At 41.5% G+C, this 17742-nt stretch overlaps 1 protein-coding gene across 10 annotated transcripts in view; it reads right to left on the minus strand.

The window, feature by feature from the left end:
• LOC101876724 (caldesmon) overlaps positions 1-17742 on the minus strand; it is a 185170-nt gene that overhangs the window by 80570 nt on the left and 86858 nt on the right. For 9 of the 10 annotated variants that reach the window (XM_013128814.3, XM_031048120.2, XM_031048114.2 and 6 more), the window contains one exon: positions 7009-7120. In XM_013128814.3, the coding sequence (XP_012984268.2) occupies positions 7009-7079 (71 nt within the window). In that variant the 5' untranslated portion in view covers positions 7080-7120. Of the gene's footprint in view, positions 1-7008; positions 7121-7825; positions 7935-17742 lie in introns of those variants that run through there. The other variant, XM_031048119.2, reaches the window with a different exon arrangement.

The following is a 17742-nucleotide window of genomic DNA, read 5'->3' on the forward strand; positions in this document are numbered from 1 at the left end:
ATCATACCCATCCAAGTCTGGATATTTGCTGCTTTAGAGTCTGCTTTTAGTTACTCTCTTCAGTTCAGGCACAAAATCAAACTTTGAGGTATGCACAATCTTAGGGCCTGAAAAGGCGTTATACAATTAACCAAATTAACCCTGCCTCTTGTGCTAGTTGTGGGTATCAAGAGCATGGGAAGTAACTAGGCAGGTGGGGACTCAATCATATACTTACTGTCCAGAAAGAATACAGACCAACTGGGTTTTTATGAAGAAAGTCTGTGATAGGAAGCTAATAAGACTTAGCAATGGTTCATGCAGGTTTTTCTGACAACTGACAGTGGCTGTCCAGAGCAGGGATTACCCTGCCTAAGAAAGAGTCTGACAAAAGTAGACTCAGGGACCAAGAACCTCCTTTATTCTGTGTTGCTTTAGGACAGTCTTTGATCTTTGCCATACTGAGTTAAGTGAAGGTAACCTACATGAAGGGGCTGATGTAGGGACAGCAAATGCTGCTGGGGAATGTTTGCCAAGGGACAGCAAATGTTGCTGGGGAGACTGAGGTGACATGTCTACTTCCAAGGGATATACTAACTGATAGTCACAGGCGCCATACTGTTCTGCTGTGGCTGGCACTGAAAGTTTGAAGGCTCTGTGCCTTCATAAACCTTAGGCCAATGTTTAGTTACTGCAGCTTTTGGCATTTCAGGTTTCTGAAGCCTTTTGTATGAGAAAGTTCTGATGGCAGGTATGATTTACAGTTTGGAGGTGCAATGACAAGTGCACAGAGCTGCAAGAGTGCTGCAGGCTACCTTTAATAGACTGCATACTGCCAATTTGCACATAAGATATTAAAAAGATATTTTTTCAGTGTAAATGTGAAAGTACAACCATTGACACATATTTCTATTATACCTGCTATATTCCTTCTGCCTCATGATTTTCTTTGTTCAGTGCCTATGCTTCACTCTAATTCTGAAAATCATGATAAAATAACATGATGCATTACTCCTCATATAGTGCCCTTTAAAATATGCATGTTGAAATTGGCTGTAAGAAGCACCAAAAGCTGTGCCTCAATACCCATATTATAAGGCATTTAAATAAGATCCAGTTCATCTAGGACTTCAGTCCTGTTAAAGCTAATAAAAACACAGCAGGAAACAGAAAGGCAGAGCTCCCCCTTTGGTGGTAGGTGGGTTACCTGCTTATAGGCTTGGAGGGGGCACTTTTCATCCAAGAATTTCCCAGACTCCTTGGTGCTTCCAAAGTAAACCTGCCACTCTGCTGAAAGAGGTGAAAGGTGCAGCACTTTGCCAGCTGTCTGGGTGCTAGATTTGGGCTGTCCTCCTAAAAGCTTGGCTAGTATAGTAGGTGTAGTACAGAGATTACAGAATGATCTTAACATACATGTGGGATTGATATATGAAATACTAAGAAGCTGATTTTATTATCTGCTTAGGAATTTCACTGGGGTCAGCTTAGTAAAGTCTGTATTTTGTACATCTAAGTATTTGGAAGAATAAAGCTTCTTTTATAAAATATTTCTCCATGATGACTTTAAAGAAAATATAATCTGCAAAACACACAATGGCTATAAAATAAAGTGGTAAGTTCTATTCAGTTTTGCATATGTTTGGTTTTCTCCTGCAGGGCATCTGAAATGCTACAATAGCAAAGATTTATCTAGTTTCCACCCTCACTTGAGAGTGACAGCAAGTAGGGTCATTCTTTTCTGTCTGGGTTAAGATTGAGCTCCAATGTAATGTGAAGGGCCAAATTCACCTCGAAAATCCAAATATGTCCTGTCAGCCCTGGAATTTAAGGTAGCTGTGAAGACAGGATAACAGCTGGAGCACTTTGCCTCAATCTGTTCTCAACCCTCACGCACTTCTAATCTTAGTTATTCATTGTCTTAATATTTAACACCTGGGCAGAAGATGTCATGTCTCAGGTTTACCAGAATGTGAGTATTTTACAGAAACACAAGGAGAAACCCTCAAAGCATTTGGAACTGCAGGATACATGAAGCTCATGGAGAGATAAAACCACTGTAGCTCTTGTTCTAGTTGCAAAAGATGCTTGGACCAGGTGAGGGCACAGCCCTCTAAGAACAGTTCTGAAATAAATCATGGGTGTAGGGAAATGACATGTTAGGTGTATGCAGCCAGATTCTTTTATGTTTAAAAAGGCACTCCTTGAAAAATTCCATTAAGATCATATTCTGTTACACAAGCCTGAATTAAAGCATAGTCTCTGAAAACTCTTAATAAAAATGTAACCAGACATTTAGGAACAAGACATGGGTAAGTCCCAGTGTTTCAAGAAGTAGGGGCTAATTAAAAAGGAACCATCTATGTTCATTCCTAAACTCTCAAAACTGTTTAACATTCATTACTAAAATACATGCTATACCAGAGATAAGTCCAGTGCAGGAATGAGAACCAATTTCAAAAGCTATTTGTGGTCATTCAGTGCAGATTAACGTGAACACTGACTTATGCTCACTGTTCTGGACAGGAAAATGGAAATTGTTCACTTTCTGTGGCTGACAAGAATGACCTTTCCTTGTATTCTGGAAGCATTAAGATGCTGTGGCAACAAATGTGCTGCCTTACCCATCCAGAAGATAAGCAAGATGTTTCTCATTAAGTCTTGCAAAGATGCATCCTGTCTGATCCTGCTGGTTTTACCTTCTTAACTTGGTGAATCAGCCCTTTGTATGTTAACCTGAGCTACACCAGCCTCAAGAGGAGCACTGAAACAACAAAATGAATGTCAAATGTCTTGCTGGTCCTGTACTTACTTTCACAGATCTGGACTGAAATTCACTGGACTTTTTTTTCAGTTGTACCAAAGTAAATTTGGGGATTAACAATGTGCCCTCTTTTAACTGAGGTTGCATTGAACAAGTTACCACCGCAGAAGACTTTGCTTCAGGTTGCTGCCATCCCAGACCTGCAAGCTGGATTACTGCCATGAGCATTACACAGACTACACAATCTACAACAGTTGTGGCTGAACTGTTGGATGCTTTTAAAATAAAATAAATAAAAAGACTCTTTACCTGCTGCCTGTAGTAATTAATGCTATCAGGAACCATAGAGCTTAACACCTGCACACCTCACCCACCATCCCTTTCTGGATATGCTTAGTAAAATCAGATTTGTCTGCAAGAATATGAGCCTGTTGGTAGGGACAGCTGTGGCCCCTGTCAGGAGATCCTACACATGAAATGACCTGCAATCCCTTAGTGAAGCACATTTCACAGGGCAAAGCTGTGGTTCAAAGTTAAGCTTCATCTAAACGGAGACCAGGCTAACACTGACGCTAAGATATTCCTGAAATCTGCAGTAGTGATGGTATGGCAATGAAGCTAATTGGAGCAGCTTTCTACAACGTTTTTTAAGAGAGCCCCAACACCAGGAAGACGTGAAAATACATTGCTTGGGCAATGGCAAGCCAGCCAGTCATAAACTGTGGGTTAAGTGTTAAAAAGATTAACCTGAGAGCTATTATTTAGAGAGTTCAGGGGACCAATTTTTGTTCTCAATTATGCTGGAGTCCAGGAAGTAGAATCTTTTGTCACTCCAAGAAGTATTTCACCTCAATTTTTCACTGCTGCTACATACAGCTGTGACAGGCCAAAGTGCATCAGCATGTGCCAGGGTGAACCACACTGTTGGTCTTTCAAAGACAAAACTAGCTTCTCCTCAGGATCAGTCCTAAGCATATCAATGCCAGGGCTACACAGCACAACTAAGCATCAATTCCAACAGCATTCCAATAGAAAGAAAACAAACAAAACACAAAGCCTAACATCTGCCTGCAAGGACTCAAATTGCACTAAGCTTCTCCAAAGATGAGACATAAGTGGCTGGACATCAGTGGCTCCAGCATGACAGGCACATCTTAACCAGTCCTCATATAGCCTCTGGCCCCTGGGGAAGACACGATAAGGTCAATCCACTTCCCCTCAGGTATGTGGGGCATGAGTCCATACTGCTACAAGGCATCTTCATCCCTCGATCTCTCTTGGACACAAGCATCTGGCTGGAAAGACAGGCTTTCCATGTGCCTTTATCCCAGGAACTTGGCAAAACACATCACTGTGGCTGGCTGAATTACAAATATTGCTGTTTGATATGGTTGCTTGCACTTCTGAGTTTACTGTTCAACTCAAAGAAGCCTAAACAGTGTCTAGGAAGCCTAGCAAAAGTGTCACAGCCTACATAATCATCTCTCTGTCCATCTCCCAGTGGACATGCTTACCATAAGCAGTGATTTCCACATAGCAAGGCTACAGCCCACTGATAGCAGCACACAGGGAAATTCCCTGTGCCCAAGCGCCAGGTACCAATGCTCAGAGCACTTTCAGCCCTCATGCAACCCTTTAGGACTGCATGATTCACTTGATCAAACACCTGATGTGTTCAGACAGGGGGAGGTCTGGCAAGCAGAATGCTGTAACTTAAGACATGTACACAAACATTTTGCAGTCCTATTTTTACAGGTGAAGATGATTTCCAAATCCCTAAAAATCTGAATTCACCAAAACCAACCCAGGACAACATAAACATTTTCTAATAACTGTCCAAATGCTGTTGTCCTTAGCTCGGTGTGAGCAGTGTAATGCAATGGAGTGGATGCTCAGCTCCTCCCTGGTTTCAGTGTATCCAGGCTCCCAGAGTTACATCCGAACTTGAGAATCAGGCTCTGTTATTGTTGAGGCAAACCAAAAATAAAAAGGCCAGACTAAATTATTTTTAAGACCTCAAGATTTTTAAAGCAGTCTTGTGACTTTTCAGGGCTCTGACTCATGATACTTGAATGCTTGAAGCTGGCAGCAGCAGAGGGAGCACAGCAAGGTTTAGCTTACAACAATTTATTGCTAAAAGCCTTCAAATGTGTGGGAAAGGGCACGGAGCACTTCTACAGCAATTCAGCAGACAACGGGGATGCAGGCTCAAGCTCTTCTCCTCCAGTCAGGCTGCTGTGGAACTCGCCTCCTCCACAAAGGTTACCACACAGCATCCCAGCAAAGCCACCCTGAATGTGGCACAAACACTTCCCAAAATCAGGCACGGCTGGGTGGGCAGAAGGCTGTTTCCCATGGCAGTGGCCACCACTCTCTGGCCCAGCCACTTGGCTTCCTCCTTCATGCAGGGGCAGGACTCGTCATCATCCTGCAGGGTTCCCTTGAGGGACATTGGTGAGCTGCTGGCCATAGCTTTTACCTCCTCAGGGCTCTAGTTTCTCCATGAGTGATCAGGGACCAGAGTTAGGACCAATGCATAAGATTGCAAGCTGTATGGTGATACATGGATACACCTGAATCCTGTATTTCAGCTTCCATGGCAGAGAGGGCAGAGCCCCTTATCTCCAACCCACTATAGCCATCACTGCATCTACAAGCTGGCTGCACCACATCACTGATGCTCAGACTACCCCAGAGCCTCTGAACACCCACATAAGAACTCGGATGCCTCCACAGGAAGTCCAAGACATTTTTTCCATAGTAGAAAACACCTCCCAAACTACACCTCCCAGCATCATCCACAGGCCACACAGACCTTTATCAGCAGCAAACCCTGAAGTCGCCACCTTCCCTTAAGAAGATAAATACTACATGCTATACCACGCATTGTGCTCTGCAATCCCTCCCACTCTGCCCAAAACCCATATATTGCCCCAGGCCTGTGGCCAGACCTGGAACAAGAAGGCAGTTCACTGCCATTGCACATTTGCTCCTCTGCTTTATGGGGAGGTCACCAACCAGGTGAGAGCTGCAATTTGCAAATGGAGGCTTGCACCTTTGACTACCACACTTCACATGGGTTTATTCAATCATCAGGCAATGCTGCTGCTTTCCAGAGCCCATAGGTTCAATTCAGAGTCTGATGAGAACTCACATATTCCGCTTTGCATGGCAACACTTCCTTCAAAAAGACAGCAGGATATTGCATCTTATCAACCTGGGATTCCCCCCTCCGGGTACCATGAATTTCCATTAGAGATCCCTGCTGATGGAGCAAGGCCTCATTTGAAAACTCAAAGCAGGCATAATAAAAAATGTATTTGGTATTGGATTCTGGTGACTTCCATTTAAAACTTCTCTGAAAATGCATTTTCTCCTACAGCATTCAGAACCCAAAACACCGTGGTTTTGTTAGCACATGGGAAAGACCAGAAATAAAAATTAAGTCCATATGCAAAATTAAATACAAAATTAAGAATAAAATGTGCTAAAAACTATGTTCAATTTTTTCAAGAAATCACTGCAGTGACTAAATCAAACCTTTGTATCAGAGAAGGTATTACAAAAACAATTAAAGCCTGACTTCTTCCCTGCTTACTCCAGTGTAAATCATTGGAAATTGCATTAAAGCAAACAGAACTGAACAGGTGTAAAATGGGGTTAATGAAAAGTCATTCCCAGTATATTCATACTGCTTCTTTCATAAATTGAAATCATCATACGCACATCAAGTTCTGTTCTCATTCACACCAAAGTAAATCTGTAATAACCGACAGCAAATGCTACCCTCGCTGCCCACAAAAAGTAACAAACAGTACAAATACAACGGCAATTGCACTGTAACAGCAGACAATTCACAGTTAGGCTATACTAATATACCAAACACTGTCTCAGCTTTCAATGGATATCATTCTAGCTCCATATCTGAAATCTTTAGCATATCACTCACTCACATGACATCTAAGCATGAGTTTTCCTATCAGTAATTTTGTGTGACCACAGTCCACATTCACTGTTAACATTTATCCATACAACAAAATAACTAGAAGCCATTCAACATTTACTACAGCCTGAGAAAATTAGACAATAGACACTCCTTACTTCCATCCTCTCTCAGGGTATTAACTAAAGCTATTTTATGGCATGTATTGTTAGCAAAGACTCTTTGGTTAACTGTAGTATACTTTGGAATTTAGAACAAAAATACTCAAAGCCACTGCTAATCAAAGGCAAGCCACCGGCACCATTTTCCACACATAATACCTCACCTCTCTGCTTCAAGGCGCATTTCCTCACGCTTTTGCCTCCTGAGTTCTCTGCGGCGTTCAAAGTCATCCATGGTGGGTGCTCAAGTGTTCAGAGCTCTAGGATGATCCAAATCTAAAAGGGAGATGACCACTTAGATGGGAGAGAAAATACAATGGAAGCATTTAATCAACCGAGTCCATTTAGTTTTGTTTTGCTTTCTTAACTTTGCTGTAACTATTTTCTTTTTCCATCAAAAAAATTAACTTCCTCAGTATTGTTGAGCTAAACAAGATTAATGAAATGCCTTGTAGGATAAACATAGCCCATGCCTGCATTCAGTTTCCTAGCTAAAATCAAATCAACATGCTTTAAGTAAGGACTATATACATCTGCTAGCCGCAGACTAGCTATTTGTAACATCACAGGTCTCTTCTACAAACAAAAGCAACAGTTCAGGAGGATTTTAACTTTAAGCTTCCAGTTTTTACTGGAAGCAGTAAAAACGCTGCACAAGAGATTTCTTATGTTCTTCAGCTGCACAGATAACTAAGCATTTTGCAGAAATTATTTCTCATCTGCCCGTGCCCACCAGCCTCCTTCAAAAAAACAGGGAAAAATAAAAGAGAAACAAGAAATGAGAAGATGAAGAAACAAAGAAAAAGCAGAGGAAGTTAGAAAAGAAGAGAGAAGGTAAAGAGAACAGAAGGAAAATAAGCCACAGCTTTTAAATACCACCCAGGAGGAGCCAAACTATGTATAAATCCTGCTCAAAGAACCAAACGTAGCAATGTTTTCTTTTTCCTGTAGTTTAATCCATGCATTTTCCCCGTGCCCTACCTTCTTTTTTATGATTTAGTCCATGAAATATTTTCCCCTTTACAGCTCTTCATATACAAAGCCTTTCCAGCCTTGGTTTATATCCCACCAAGCCAAGTATTACAGAATTCCCCTGCAGCCCCCAAACCAAAAATGACTACCAGAAAAGGGAAAGCTGTTCTCTTTTTGTCCCTGCTTTGTTTACAGAGCTGTCAGTGGTTAGTTAAACTCTGCCTGGAATCTGGCATTTAAGGCCTGCTCTAAGATTGCTTCCTGTGCAGGGCTGGAGGCCTCAGCTTCCTCTGCAATCCTAGCCTAGGCGCTGCACTCAGAGGATTTCCACACCCCCCCCCCAGCCTCCCCCCACAAAATTCCCTTTTCCAGCCTGTTTCAAGACCAACCATTTACACTGCAGAGAAAGCTAACACGCTGATGCAGACTAACGTTTTCAAAGGTAGCTTATGAGCTGCTTGCATTTGGAGAGAGACAAAGCCAAGGTGCATTTGTAAATGATTTGAAGCGCTGTTTGCAGATGTAGATGTGTCTTGTGGCTTTATGTTCCTGCCTGCTGGTGCAGTGTCCAACCGCCCTCCCCATCAAATCACTTGCAGTAGCAAAGCCTCTCATGACTTAAGGGAATCTGTGGCTTTTTCTGCCTCCTTCTTTTGGATTAAAACGCTGCTGAGGGCAGGGGTTTTGTGAAGGTTATTTTATTAGTTTACTTTTCCTGGGGGTGTTTTTCTTCCTGATTTGTTCCTGGATTGGGGGATTTAAGGTTTTGTTGTTGTTGTTGTGAATTTTTTCACACCCGGCTGGCTGGGGTTGTTTTGTGGAGGTTCAAAGAGAATGCTCATTTTGCAAATCTGATCATGACTGTACAACTGCTGCTGCCTTTTTCCTTTCTTAAATGTACAATTTGAAAATACGCATAAAAAGCAAGTTGCAACAAGACGTTTTTTTCAAATCTTGTGTTTGTTTCTTCTCACCACCATGCACCCCCGAAGAACAACCAACAGCAAACCTGCCGTTCTCTCACAACAAGTATTTCATCCCAGCCTACTTGTGCAAGTAAATCCTGCCTTGGCTCCTTTGCTAGAGGGCCTTTGAGTTGCAGGGCTGATGTGGTTCCCCCCCCCCCCCCACTGGGAGAGAAGAATCAAAGCAGGAATGGTACACTACAGAGAGCAAGTTAGAAGCAGCATGATGGGTTTCTGTGCACAGAGGGCAGATGACAGTGTCCACAGAAACTAAGGCTGCACCAAGCAGCAGCATTTAGCCTATGGTGTATGGCTGTCGTCAGGGATTTAAAATATGAAGAGCTGACTGTCAGGCTGACACCTCATATGCTAGAACTGAGAAACCCAAAAGTTTTTCTCCCATTCCATATCCCCAGAGCAGGCGTGCTTTGACATCTGATTTATTTGCACCTTCATCATTTCTTAGCCAGTGAGTCACATCCCTCTCTCCAACTTTTCTGACTAAGGTACACTCCTTCCCCACCCTCAGCTCCAGATTCCGGGCACCCACATTTTCCTCATGCCCACTCCATATGTTCCAGCCAATACCTCCACCCTTTCCCTTCCTGCACAGTCCTCAGCACCATCTCTTAACTCCAAAACCTTAAGCTCTCTTCCTCTTGAGGAAAGCCATGGAGAATAATAATAACAACCCAGAACTATTTCTGTTCTTCCTCCCCTCTTTCTTTCCCAGGAGCATAAGGGTGACTGCACAGCAACTATGAGAAGTTCCGTAATCTTTCTAAATCCTTCTCCATCTCCAGGGTGCTTTTCTGCTGTTCAGTGAAGATCAGATGGATGGATGTCTTGGGAGGATGTTTAGGGTTTATTATAGTGTCTCCTCTCAAAGGACTGAGGTCCAGCCCCTTCATGGTATTCAGATGACTTGCAAGTCAAATTTCTCTTTTTCAAAAATGAGGAAAGCACTTGGGAAATGGAGGTCAGGTCAACAGCAGGACCTTTAGTTAGGAGAGCCATATCAGTGCAAGAAAATGAGTCATCAGCTAAAAGATCTACTTGAAGAACTCAACTATTCAATGCTGTTCACTGTCTTCCCCAAAGCGATTTGTTATCTTTCAGCCTCTGAAAACTACTTGGGCAATAGTTTCAGCAATCTGTCTAAAAATATTAATTTCCACAGAGTATAAAATAGTTTCTGGTTCTGCTTCTCAGAACTTTGGAAAACTGCTTTCCCTATAGATAAAACTACCAATAATTTGAAGTATTTTCTATAAACTATTTTTGAGAGTATGCACATTTTGATGCTTCTTTTTTTTTCTGGATTAGAATTGTTCATGAGTGGAAACACCCTGGGACTAAATGTAACACCACCCAGCTCTGCTCCAGGGCTGCCTTCAGAGCCAAACGTGAAAACATCTCTGTGTGACCTTCCCAGGTGTGCAAACAAATTATTGGTTTACTCTCTATTGCATCCTTTTATTTCCCTCTTACAGATTTTTAATAATTTGGTGTCAGACCAAAAAATGTTCCGTTTGTCTGGAAAGAGAAAAACTGTCCCTAAGAAAACTGTTCCCGATTAAACGTAGTGATTCATTCCGCCTGAAATAAATAAAATATTCTTTTATTTTAAATACAAAAATTTTGGTTTTCGACCCTTACACAACTGAAATAATACTGAAAGAATCTGAAGTGAACTCTTAAGAGTTTTCCACCACCAGAGGCAGAAGAGAGACCTATGGAAGAATATTGCAAATACCTTTGGATGTACTTTTAATTTTTAAATGCTTTCTAGAAACTACTGCAGATAATTCTTGCTCAACGCCTCAGATTTTTCACAGCCTCAGATACAGAAGTCTTCTCTGGGTCCCTACTTCCTTTAATTCTGAGACTGAAACTTTAGAGATCATAGGATGTTTGATGAACCATGCAATGAAAGACTAAGAGAAGACAGATAAACAAAGTAGCTTATCTACATTTACCAGTATTGCTCCATTACTTGAATCAGAATCATAGCAATGTGCCCTGCAAATACCATCTCCCCACAAAACCACTCATTTCAAAAGCAGCACCAGTTATGCTCTTTCTTTTTAAACTCTGCACTTCACACAATGCCTTTTATCTTCATTTGACAATGGTTTATTGCTAAAATTGGTTAAGCTTTTCATTGTCTTACTAAAAAGTGCTTCCTTCAAGGACTGCCATAATTAAACCCTCCTGGTACAAAACACACACATGAAAATCCCACTCCTGTTCATGTTGCATTCCATGAGAGAGTTTAAAATTTTGTCTTCTTTCAGCTTTCCTCAAGGTGGAAAAATCAGAGGAATGCACAGTAATTGTAAATATATGACAAAATACTTTAATAGCAATTAACATGAATATGCTCTTTGAAAGCAAGTAATAAATTGGCTAGGTAGAAATATACGCACAATCACACATCTGTATAATTCCAGTATGGAAAATAAAATAACCTCCTACTCTGACTCAGATTTAATATTATCTTCACCCTATTCCCATCACTGATCTGAGACAATTCAGCCCCTGGGGGCTTAAAAACAGATGAGCCAGACTGATAACTAGCAAGTGAAAATGCAGACTGATACTCAGGTTCTTAACAAACAGATATATCTTTCTTTCAAGACTTACCAGTCACCTTAGCATTGCACTGAACAAGCTCCCAGACTGAGATGGTTATGCTGAGCCTCTGCACTAGCTTCAACCTAGCTGAGCCAAGAAACTTCAAGCCACAGCATATTCCCTAATTTAGCATGGCTGTGTATTGCACAGGGCTCTCCGCTGGCCATGTCTGGTGGCAGCATTGTGCAAGCACATGCCACCTTGTTTCCCTTCCAGTACAATGACACAATTACAGATTTCCTCTTGGTGACCTTCAGGCCCAAAGAGGATGAAAGCCATGCCTGCTTCCTCAACATGGGATCACTCACTGCTCCAGCACTGTGAATACCCAGGACAAATTTCACACAGACAACTGCTAAGAAAATTGCAGGTCATGATGACTGCCCATGCAAGACAGCATGAATCAGAGCCAGACCCTGTCTCAGTAGTTTGGCCTATCCTTCATTAAAGAATTAACTCTAACCCAGTCAAAACCAGCACATGGCAGAACATAGCTTTATCCTGCACTGTTGTAGGACTCCAGTCCCATGGGAGGTGATAGAAATGTTAAGACCTGCAGGAGGCACAGAAAAGGGCTAGAGTAATTATAGTGGGTTGGCCATAGCTGGACAGGAGGTGCCCAGCTAAGTGACTGTCACTCCTCTTCCTCAACTGGACAGGGAAGAGAAAATATAACAGTCCTGTGGGTTGAGATAAGGGCAGGGAGATCAGTCAGCAGTTCCTGACACAGGCAAAACAGACTCAAATTAATGAAATTAGCTTAATTATAATAAGAAGAAATAAAAAATAAATCTTAAAAACACCTTCCCTTCACCCCTTCCTTCTTCCCAGCTTAACTTTACTCCCAAGTTTTCTACACGCTCCCCAATCAAGTGGTGCAGGGAAGTGGGGAACAGTGGTTTCTTCTCTTCAGCTGCAGTTGTGCAGTTTTTCCCCCATTCTTAAACACATTATCCCAGAGGTGCTACCACTGTTGGTGTTGGGCTTGGCCTTGGCCAGCAGTGCATTTGTCTTGGAGCCATCTTGCATTGGCTTTACCAAACATAGGGGAAGCCTCTAGCAGCTTGCCATAGAAGCCACTGCTGTAGCCCACCAGCTACCAAAAGTTTGCTGTATGTATCTAATACAGTAATAAAAAGGACAATGCTGTGTTTCTTCTTGAAAGAAACCATGTCCAGTTCCCAGCCTCCTCCTCTCTTGTTTCCTCCCTCTTGTATCCCGAGCAGGAAGAGACAGGAGGGGTGCCAAGAGAAACAGCCCCAGGACTTACAGAAGTCAAGTAACAGTGCAGAACAAGGAATCCAATGACATATCATGGCCCAGTTCCTGACATTTGGGGTGATGCAGAAACCCAGCAACTAGGAATATTCCTGCTTGATTCTACCTCTGATTTACTATTTTGTGGCCTTAAGAGCTGAGCCTCAGTCAGTTTTACTCCCACAAAAAAGATCAAATGTCTCATTAAAGCTTGACATAAACAGACTGCAAACAGCTTTGTGAGCTGTACTCCATTAATCCAAATGTCCCATTTTTCTACCTCTCTCCATGTGTCCCATAGTGCTGGTGTAGAAGTGTGGGCCTTTCAAATGTCAGTAAAGGACTGGTCAATGTGAAGCACAAATATTTTGCTTCAGCTGGATATATGCCATGACATCCGCTGTATCCTTAGGACTACCGTTATCCTTTCTTTCTACCTCCTCCACCTCAAAAATTAAAAGAGAAGCTCTTCATTGCTCCTTCTCCAGCTGAGAGTAACTCAGCAAGCAACACTCATTGTCTAAGTGTGACTTGTTTAATCTTGCACTCATGAAATGCAGCTATGACAAGCATTTTACTGCAATATCTGGGAAAATTAGAGCTCCTTAATCTATCTTTAGTCAGAACAAATAATCTATCTTTAGTCAGAACCAATAAATATCTATGAAAATCTGTCAGAAAACTTTCAGAAATTGTTTTCCCAGCTCCCCTTTTAATTCCACATGAGAAGTCTTCAGTGCCACTCAGATCTTTCAGAAACAGGCACAACTTCTTTTAATTCAAACGGTGGAGTTCAATGGATTGATTTGTCCATTGTTCCACCTCGCTAATCTGAAATGTTGGATATAGCTGGCAGTAATATAGTACCAGTAGTAAAGTTTACATTTAAAGAGGCTCTTCTTTCCTCCATAAATTTATGTTTGTTTCTTTATGTAAAATCACATCTGCAATTGCTGTAAACTTCGCCAAGTATTCTTGTTGAGTGCAGATAATGAACTCTTGTACATGCACACACACACATACACACACATGTATATCAAACAGCTTTATTCTTTCCCAGACAAAGTTTGGGACTTTACATAAAATAAATGTATTTGGTCATGTGAACACAGTTTTATTCCAGTCTAGCCTGTGCTTGTTTCATCTGACAATATTTCTTAGGACTTCCAAGGAAAATCCATCAATGGCAAACCCACCAAGTGCAGTTCATACTTAGCAACAGAAAATCAAACTTTGGGGGTTGCTCAAAATCCAGTTTCTCAGAACATTTCACTTCCATCTACATGTGTATGTCCAAACAACTGACTATGAGAAAGAGGCAGAGAATTATCTAGTATTTTGACAGGTTAGCAAAAAACCCAATTTGTTAAAGTTTCTGTGGCCTTAGGTATGTTTTCCATTTTACCTTTCACAGGAATAAAAAAGGTTATGTACATTGCTTAGGCATTTTAAAATCTGATTATTAGTTAGCATCTCTGTGGCCTCCTGAACAAAACGATATAGTGATTACATAGACAAAAGATTCCCAGTTGATGGCCTGCATACTAGTGGTCCACAGCACCACACTATGGTCCAGGTCCTTGATCCAAGTATATGCTGAACAGGCTTCACTCGCCCCAGCTACAGCACAGGTTACCACAATGAGTGCCACACCTGTCCTTGCAGGTGCCAGCTCCTGCTCCTGCAGGGTGTCAGGTCCTGCTGCTATAGGATGAACACATGGAAGTGTTGACAAGGAGCTTCTTATAGGACATTATCCCTGCCACAATGTTCATTCCATGGATCTGCAACTAAAAGATCCATGGCTTTAAATACCTGCTCAGGTTCATCTCTTGGTCCATGATCTAATTCAGCACTGAGGAAGAAACATTACAGAGCTACACCATCCCAGAAGTGTCAGAAAACTTAGCATGCTGCTGCTAACACTGCAATACACATCCAAGCATGCAGCAGTAGGACCTATTGTTGCAGAGATAGACAACTGCAATGGAAAGTGCTCATTTGTCTTTATTCTCATGGCAAGGCTGAGTGTGGCTATGCCATTTCCACTCTTCCCACTTCCTTCCTCATCTTTCTCCTACTGCACATCGACATAAGGGCCAAGCAAAGCTTTCTCTTGACATTTGGATTTGCATATATCGGTTCCACCCCTGATCTCTATGACATTTGTCCATCATTTCCCATTAGCAGACAAAGGAAGAAACAAGATGTAGCTGGAAACTGCTGGCACAGCTACTGGTTCTCATGTTAGAAGGATTGACCCTTGACTCTCTCCTTCAAGTGTCCTCTGAAGTATTTAAAATATGTTCTCCCCAAAGATCAGAAGATACTGAAATATTTTTCATATAAAGAATAGAGTTGAAATCCTGGTGCTGCTGGAATCCCTGGCAGAATTCCCAGAGACTTCAATCAGGACTGGATTCCACCCTCACAGGCCAAATCCATCTAATATACACTACGAAGGATAAGTGAGCTCATCCTGCATGTCAGAAACAGGTTTGATCTCAGATTATGCTACTTCCTCTTCTCATACCTTTGGTGCAAGCACATGCAAAGGCAGAATTTCTTTCACTCTTGTAATGCTTACCTGTGAGAAACAAATTATTTTTACTCATATCATTAACAATGATGTAATATTTAGCCTTTGTCATAGAAACAAAGGGCAGCTGAAAATTATATTGCCCTGTACTACTGTTTAATCATAAGTGAAAATATCCCAGGTAATGTCAATGAGGTCCCCATCTCAAACCATTGAAATCTAAGGGATTTTGTAGTCCACACAACATTTTGTAAAAGTGCTTAGTCCCAGAATAAGCACTGACTTGCATTCACATTTTCTCTGCATTCAAACACTGGAAAGCTGGCTTGTAGGATATCATTCACTAGTTACCCTTCTCTCTTATATGCTTCTAACAGTGACTACCTTCAGCTTCATCATGTTAACCTAATCAGCAGAATGCTCATATCATGCATTCATGACAACTGCATGTTTGTCACAAATTTGTGCCCTGACTGTTGGCCATCTTCATCTCTTGCTGAAATCTCAATGCAGAAAACCAGTGCCCATGCCAACACCTTCCAGTCAGAAGCTATTTGTTTCATAACAATAGAAAAGGACTGACAAAAATCACTAAGAAACAGATTAGGCCCAGCTCAGATGATTAAACCATATTAAAGAGTAGAATGCATTTCCTCTGTCCTTATAAATCATAGGATCATAGACTGGTTGGGTTTGGATCATGGGTAGGGACACTTTCCCCTAGACCAGGTTGATCAAAGCCCCATCCAACCTGGCCTTGAACACTTCCAGGGAGGGGGCATCCACAACTTCTCTGGGCAACTTTTTCTAGTGCCTCACATCCCTCATAGTGAAGAAATTCTTCCTAATAACTTATTTAAATATATCTCCTTTCAGTTCACCACCCCTATTGACCTTCATGCTTACATGAGATATTACAACAATATGTTGTCTGCACTAATTTGTTTCCAATTAGGTTTTATGAATATTTTATCACCCTATTCACACTTATTCCCTGTATTGCCCAGGTCTTGAATTAAAAAGCTAAGGTAATGTCATTAAAAATAATGAAATGTACAAGCAAGTCTAAGGTAAGGCTCCAACAGAAACATTCACTTAGCCAGACTTCCAACTCCACATGTTTTCTGGAATGCATTTCAAAATACAAAATCATGATATATTAAGCTACATAGTCAGTCATAAAAAAGTAATAGAAAATAATATAAAGATAGAATGCAGCCAGCTTACTGTGCCTTCTTTTTTGTATTTTCAACCCTGTTTCTTTTCCTGTTAAAACATGCAGCCCTAGGATTCAGCTCTGCCTACCACTAAGCATCACAAAATCTAATGAGAATTGAGGGGTCTCTTGCTTGCTCTACTGAACCAGCAATAAGCTGCAATACCAAATTTAAGTTGTCATCCCTGCATCTTTAAAGAAACCATTAACGCTACCAAAAAACCTCACCCCTAAAGTCTTTGGTCTGGTGATCTTACTAGTTCTCCTCTGAGAGACACCAAGGATTTTGAATCCAACCAGTTCTCCAAAGAAATGAATGACAAATTTTCAATGTCTCACCTTTTGCTCCTGAACTTCAATTAACTCATCTTCTCCAGTATCCATATGCTTTCTTTGCACAAACACAATGCACATCAATGTGACAGACACACTGAAGCTGAAAGTCCAGTTATTCAATGGCAGAGTACCATGGAATTCTGTGGAATTCCACAGGAACGGATCCAGCTGCAGGAAATTCTACTGGGTTTTTCCAACTCACACTTGAAAGTCACTTTTACAATGAAACCCAGATTGGTTTTTGCCAAGTTGCTATATCGATTCATCTCTAATGAGCAGCAATTCTGTGTCATTTTGGTTGAAAACTGAAGCATGAGGTCAGCACCAGATTCAAAGACGTACAGCATGGCAGCAAAAATGTGAAGCCTTTAACAAGACAGCTTAAATAGGGTATTGCAAATTAGATGCTCTCCAAGCCATTTGCATATCTGAAGTTTCTATCATAGACCCCACTTGATGCCAAGTTTAGCTGAAAGTAAGGAAACACTAAACACACCATCACCAAACCAGAAGACCCAACAGCAGTAAGGCTTTCTTACAACAACAAAATGGTAGGTAAGATGACACACTCACATGCTGTGCAGAACCATCATAAAACCTTACATAGCAAGATTAATATATTGCCAGCTTCCCTCAAAAGACTTGCAGAGAGGAGCTGTTAAATAATGTGGATAATAATCTGACTGCTATCTAGACACTGAGGCACAAACACTTACTGCCAACAAACACCATGAGAGCGATGCTTTGGTACATCCATAACTTTGTGTTTCTGTGCGCTGCTTCACCCTGCAGGGGACCATCACTGCCAAAACTTACAACAGAGCCTGGCTCAGAGTCAACTAAATAAGACAGGTGGGGCCTGACAGCATCCAATGTACTTAATACTGAGAGTACACAGACATACATACTTTCTTTGTATTAATGTGACAAATGAAGGTTACAATTGAGCACTGCATCCAGCCAATAAATGGTCTGA

Source organism: Melopsittacus undulatus, chromosome 5 (assembly GCF_012275295.1).
Source record: "Melopsittacus undulatus isolate bMelUnd1 chromosome 5, bMelUnd1.mat.Z, whole genome shotgun sequence".
In the NCBI taxonomy this organism is placed as follows: Eukaryota; Metazoa; Chordata; class Aves; order Psittaciformes; family Psittaculidae; genus Melopsittacus; species Melopsittacus undulatus.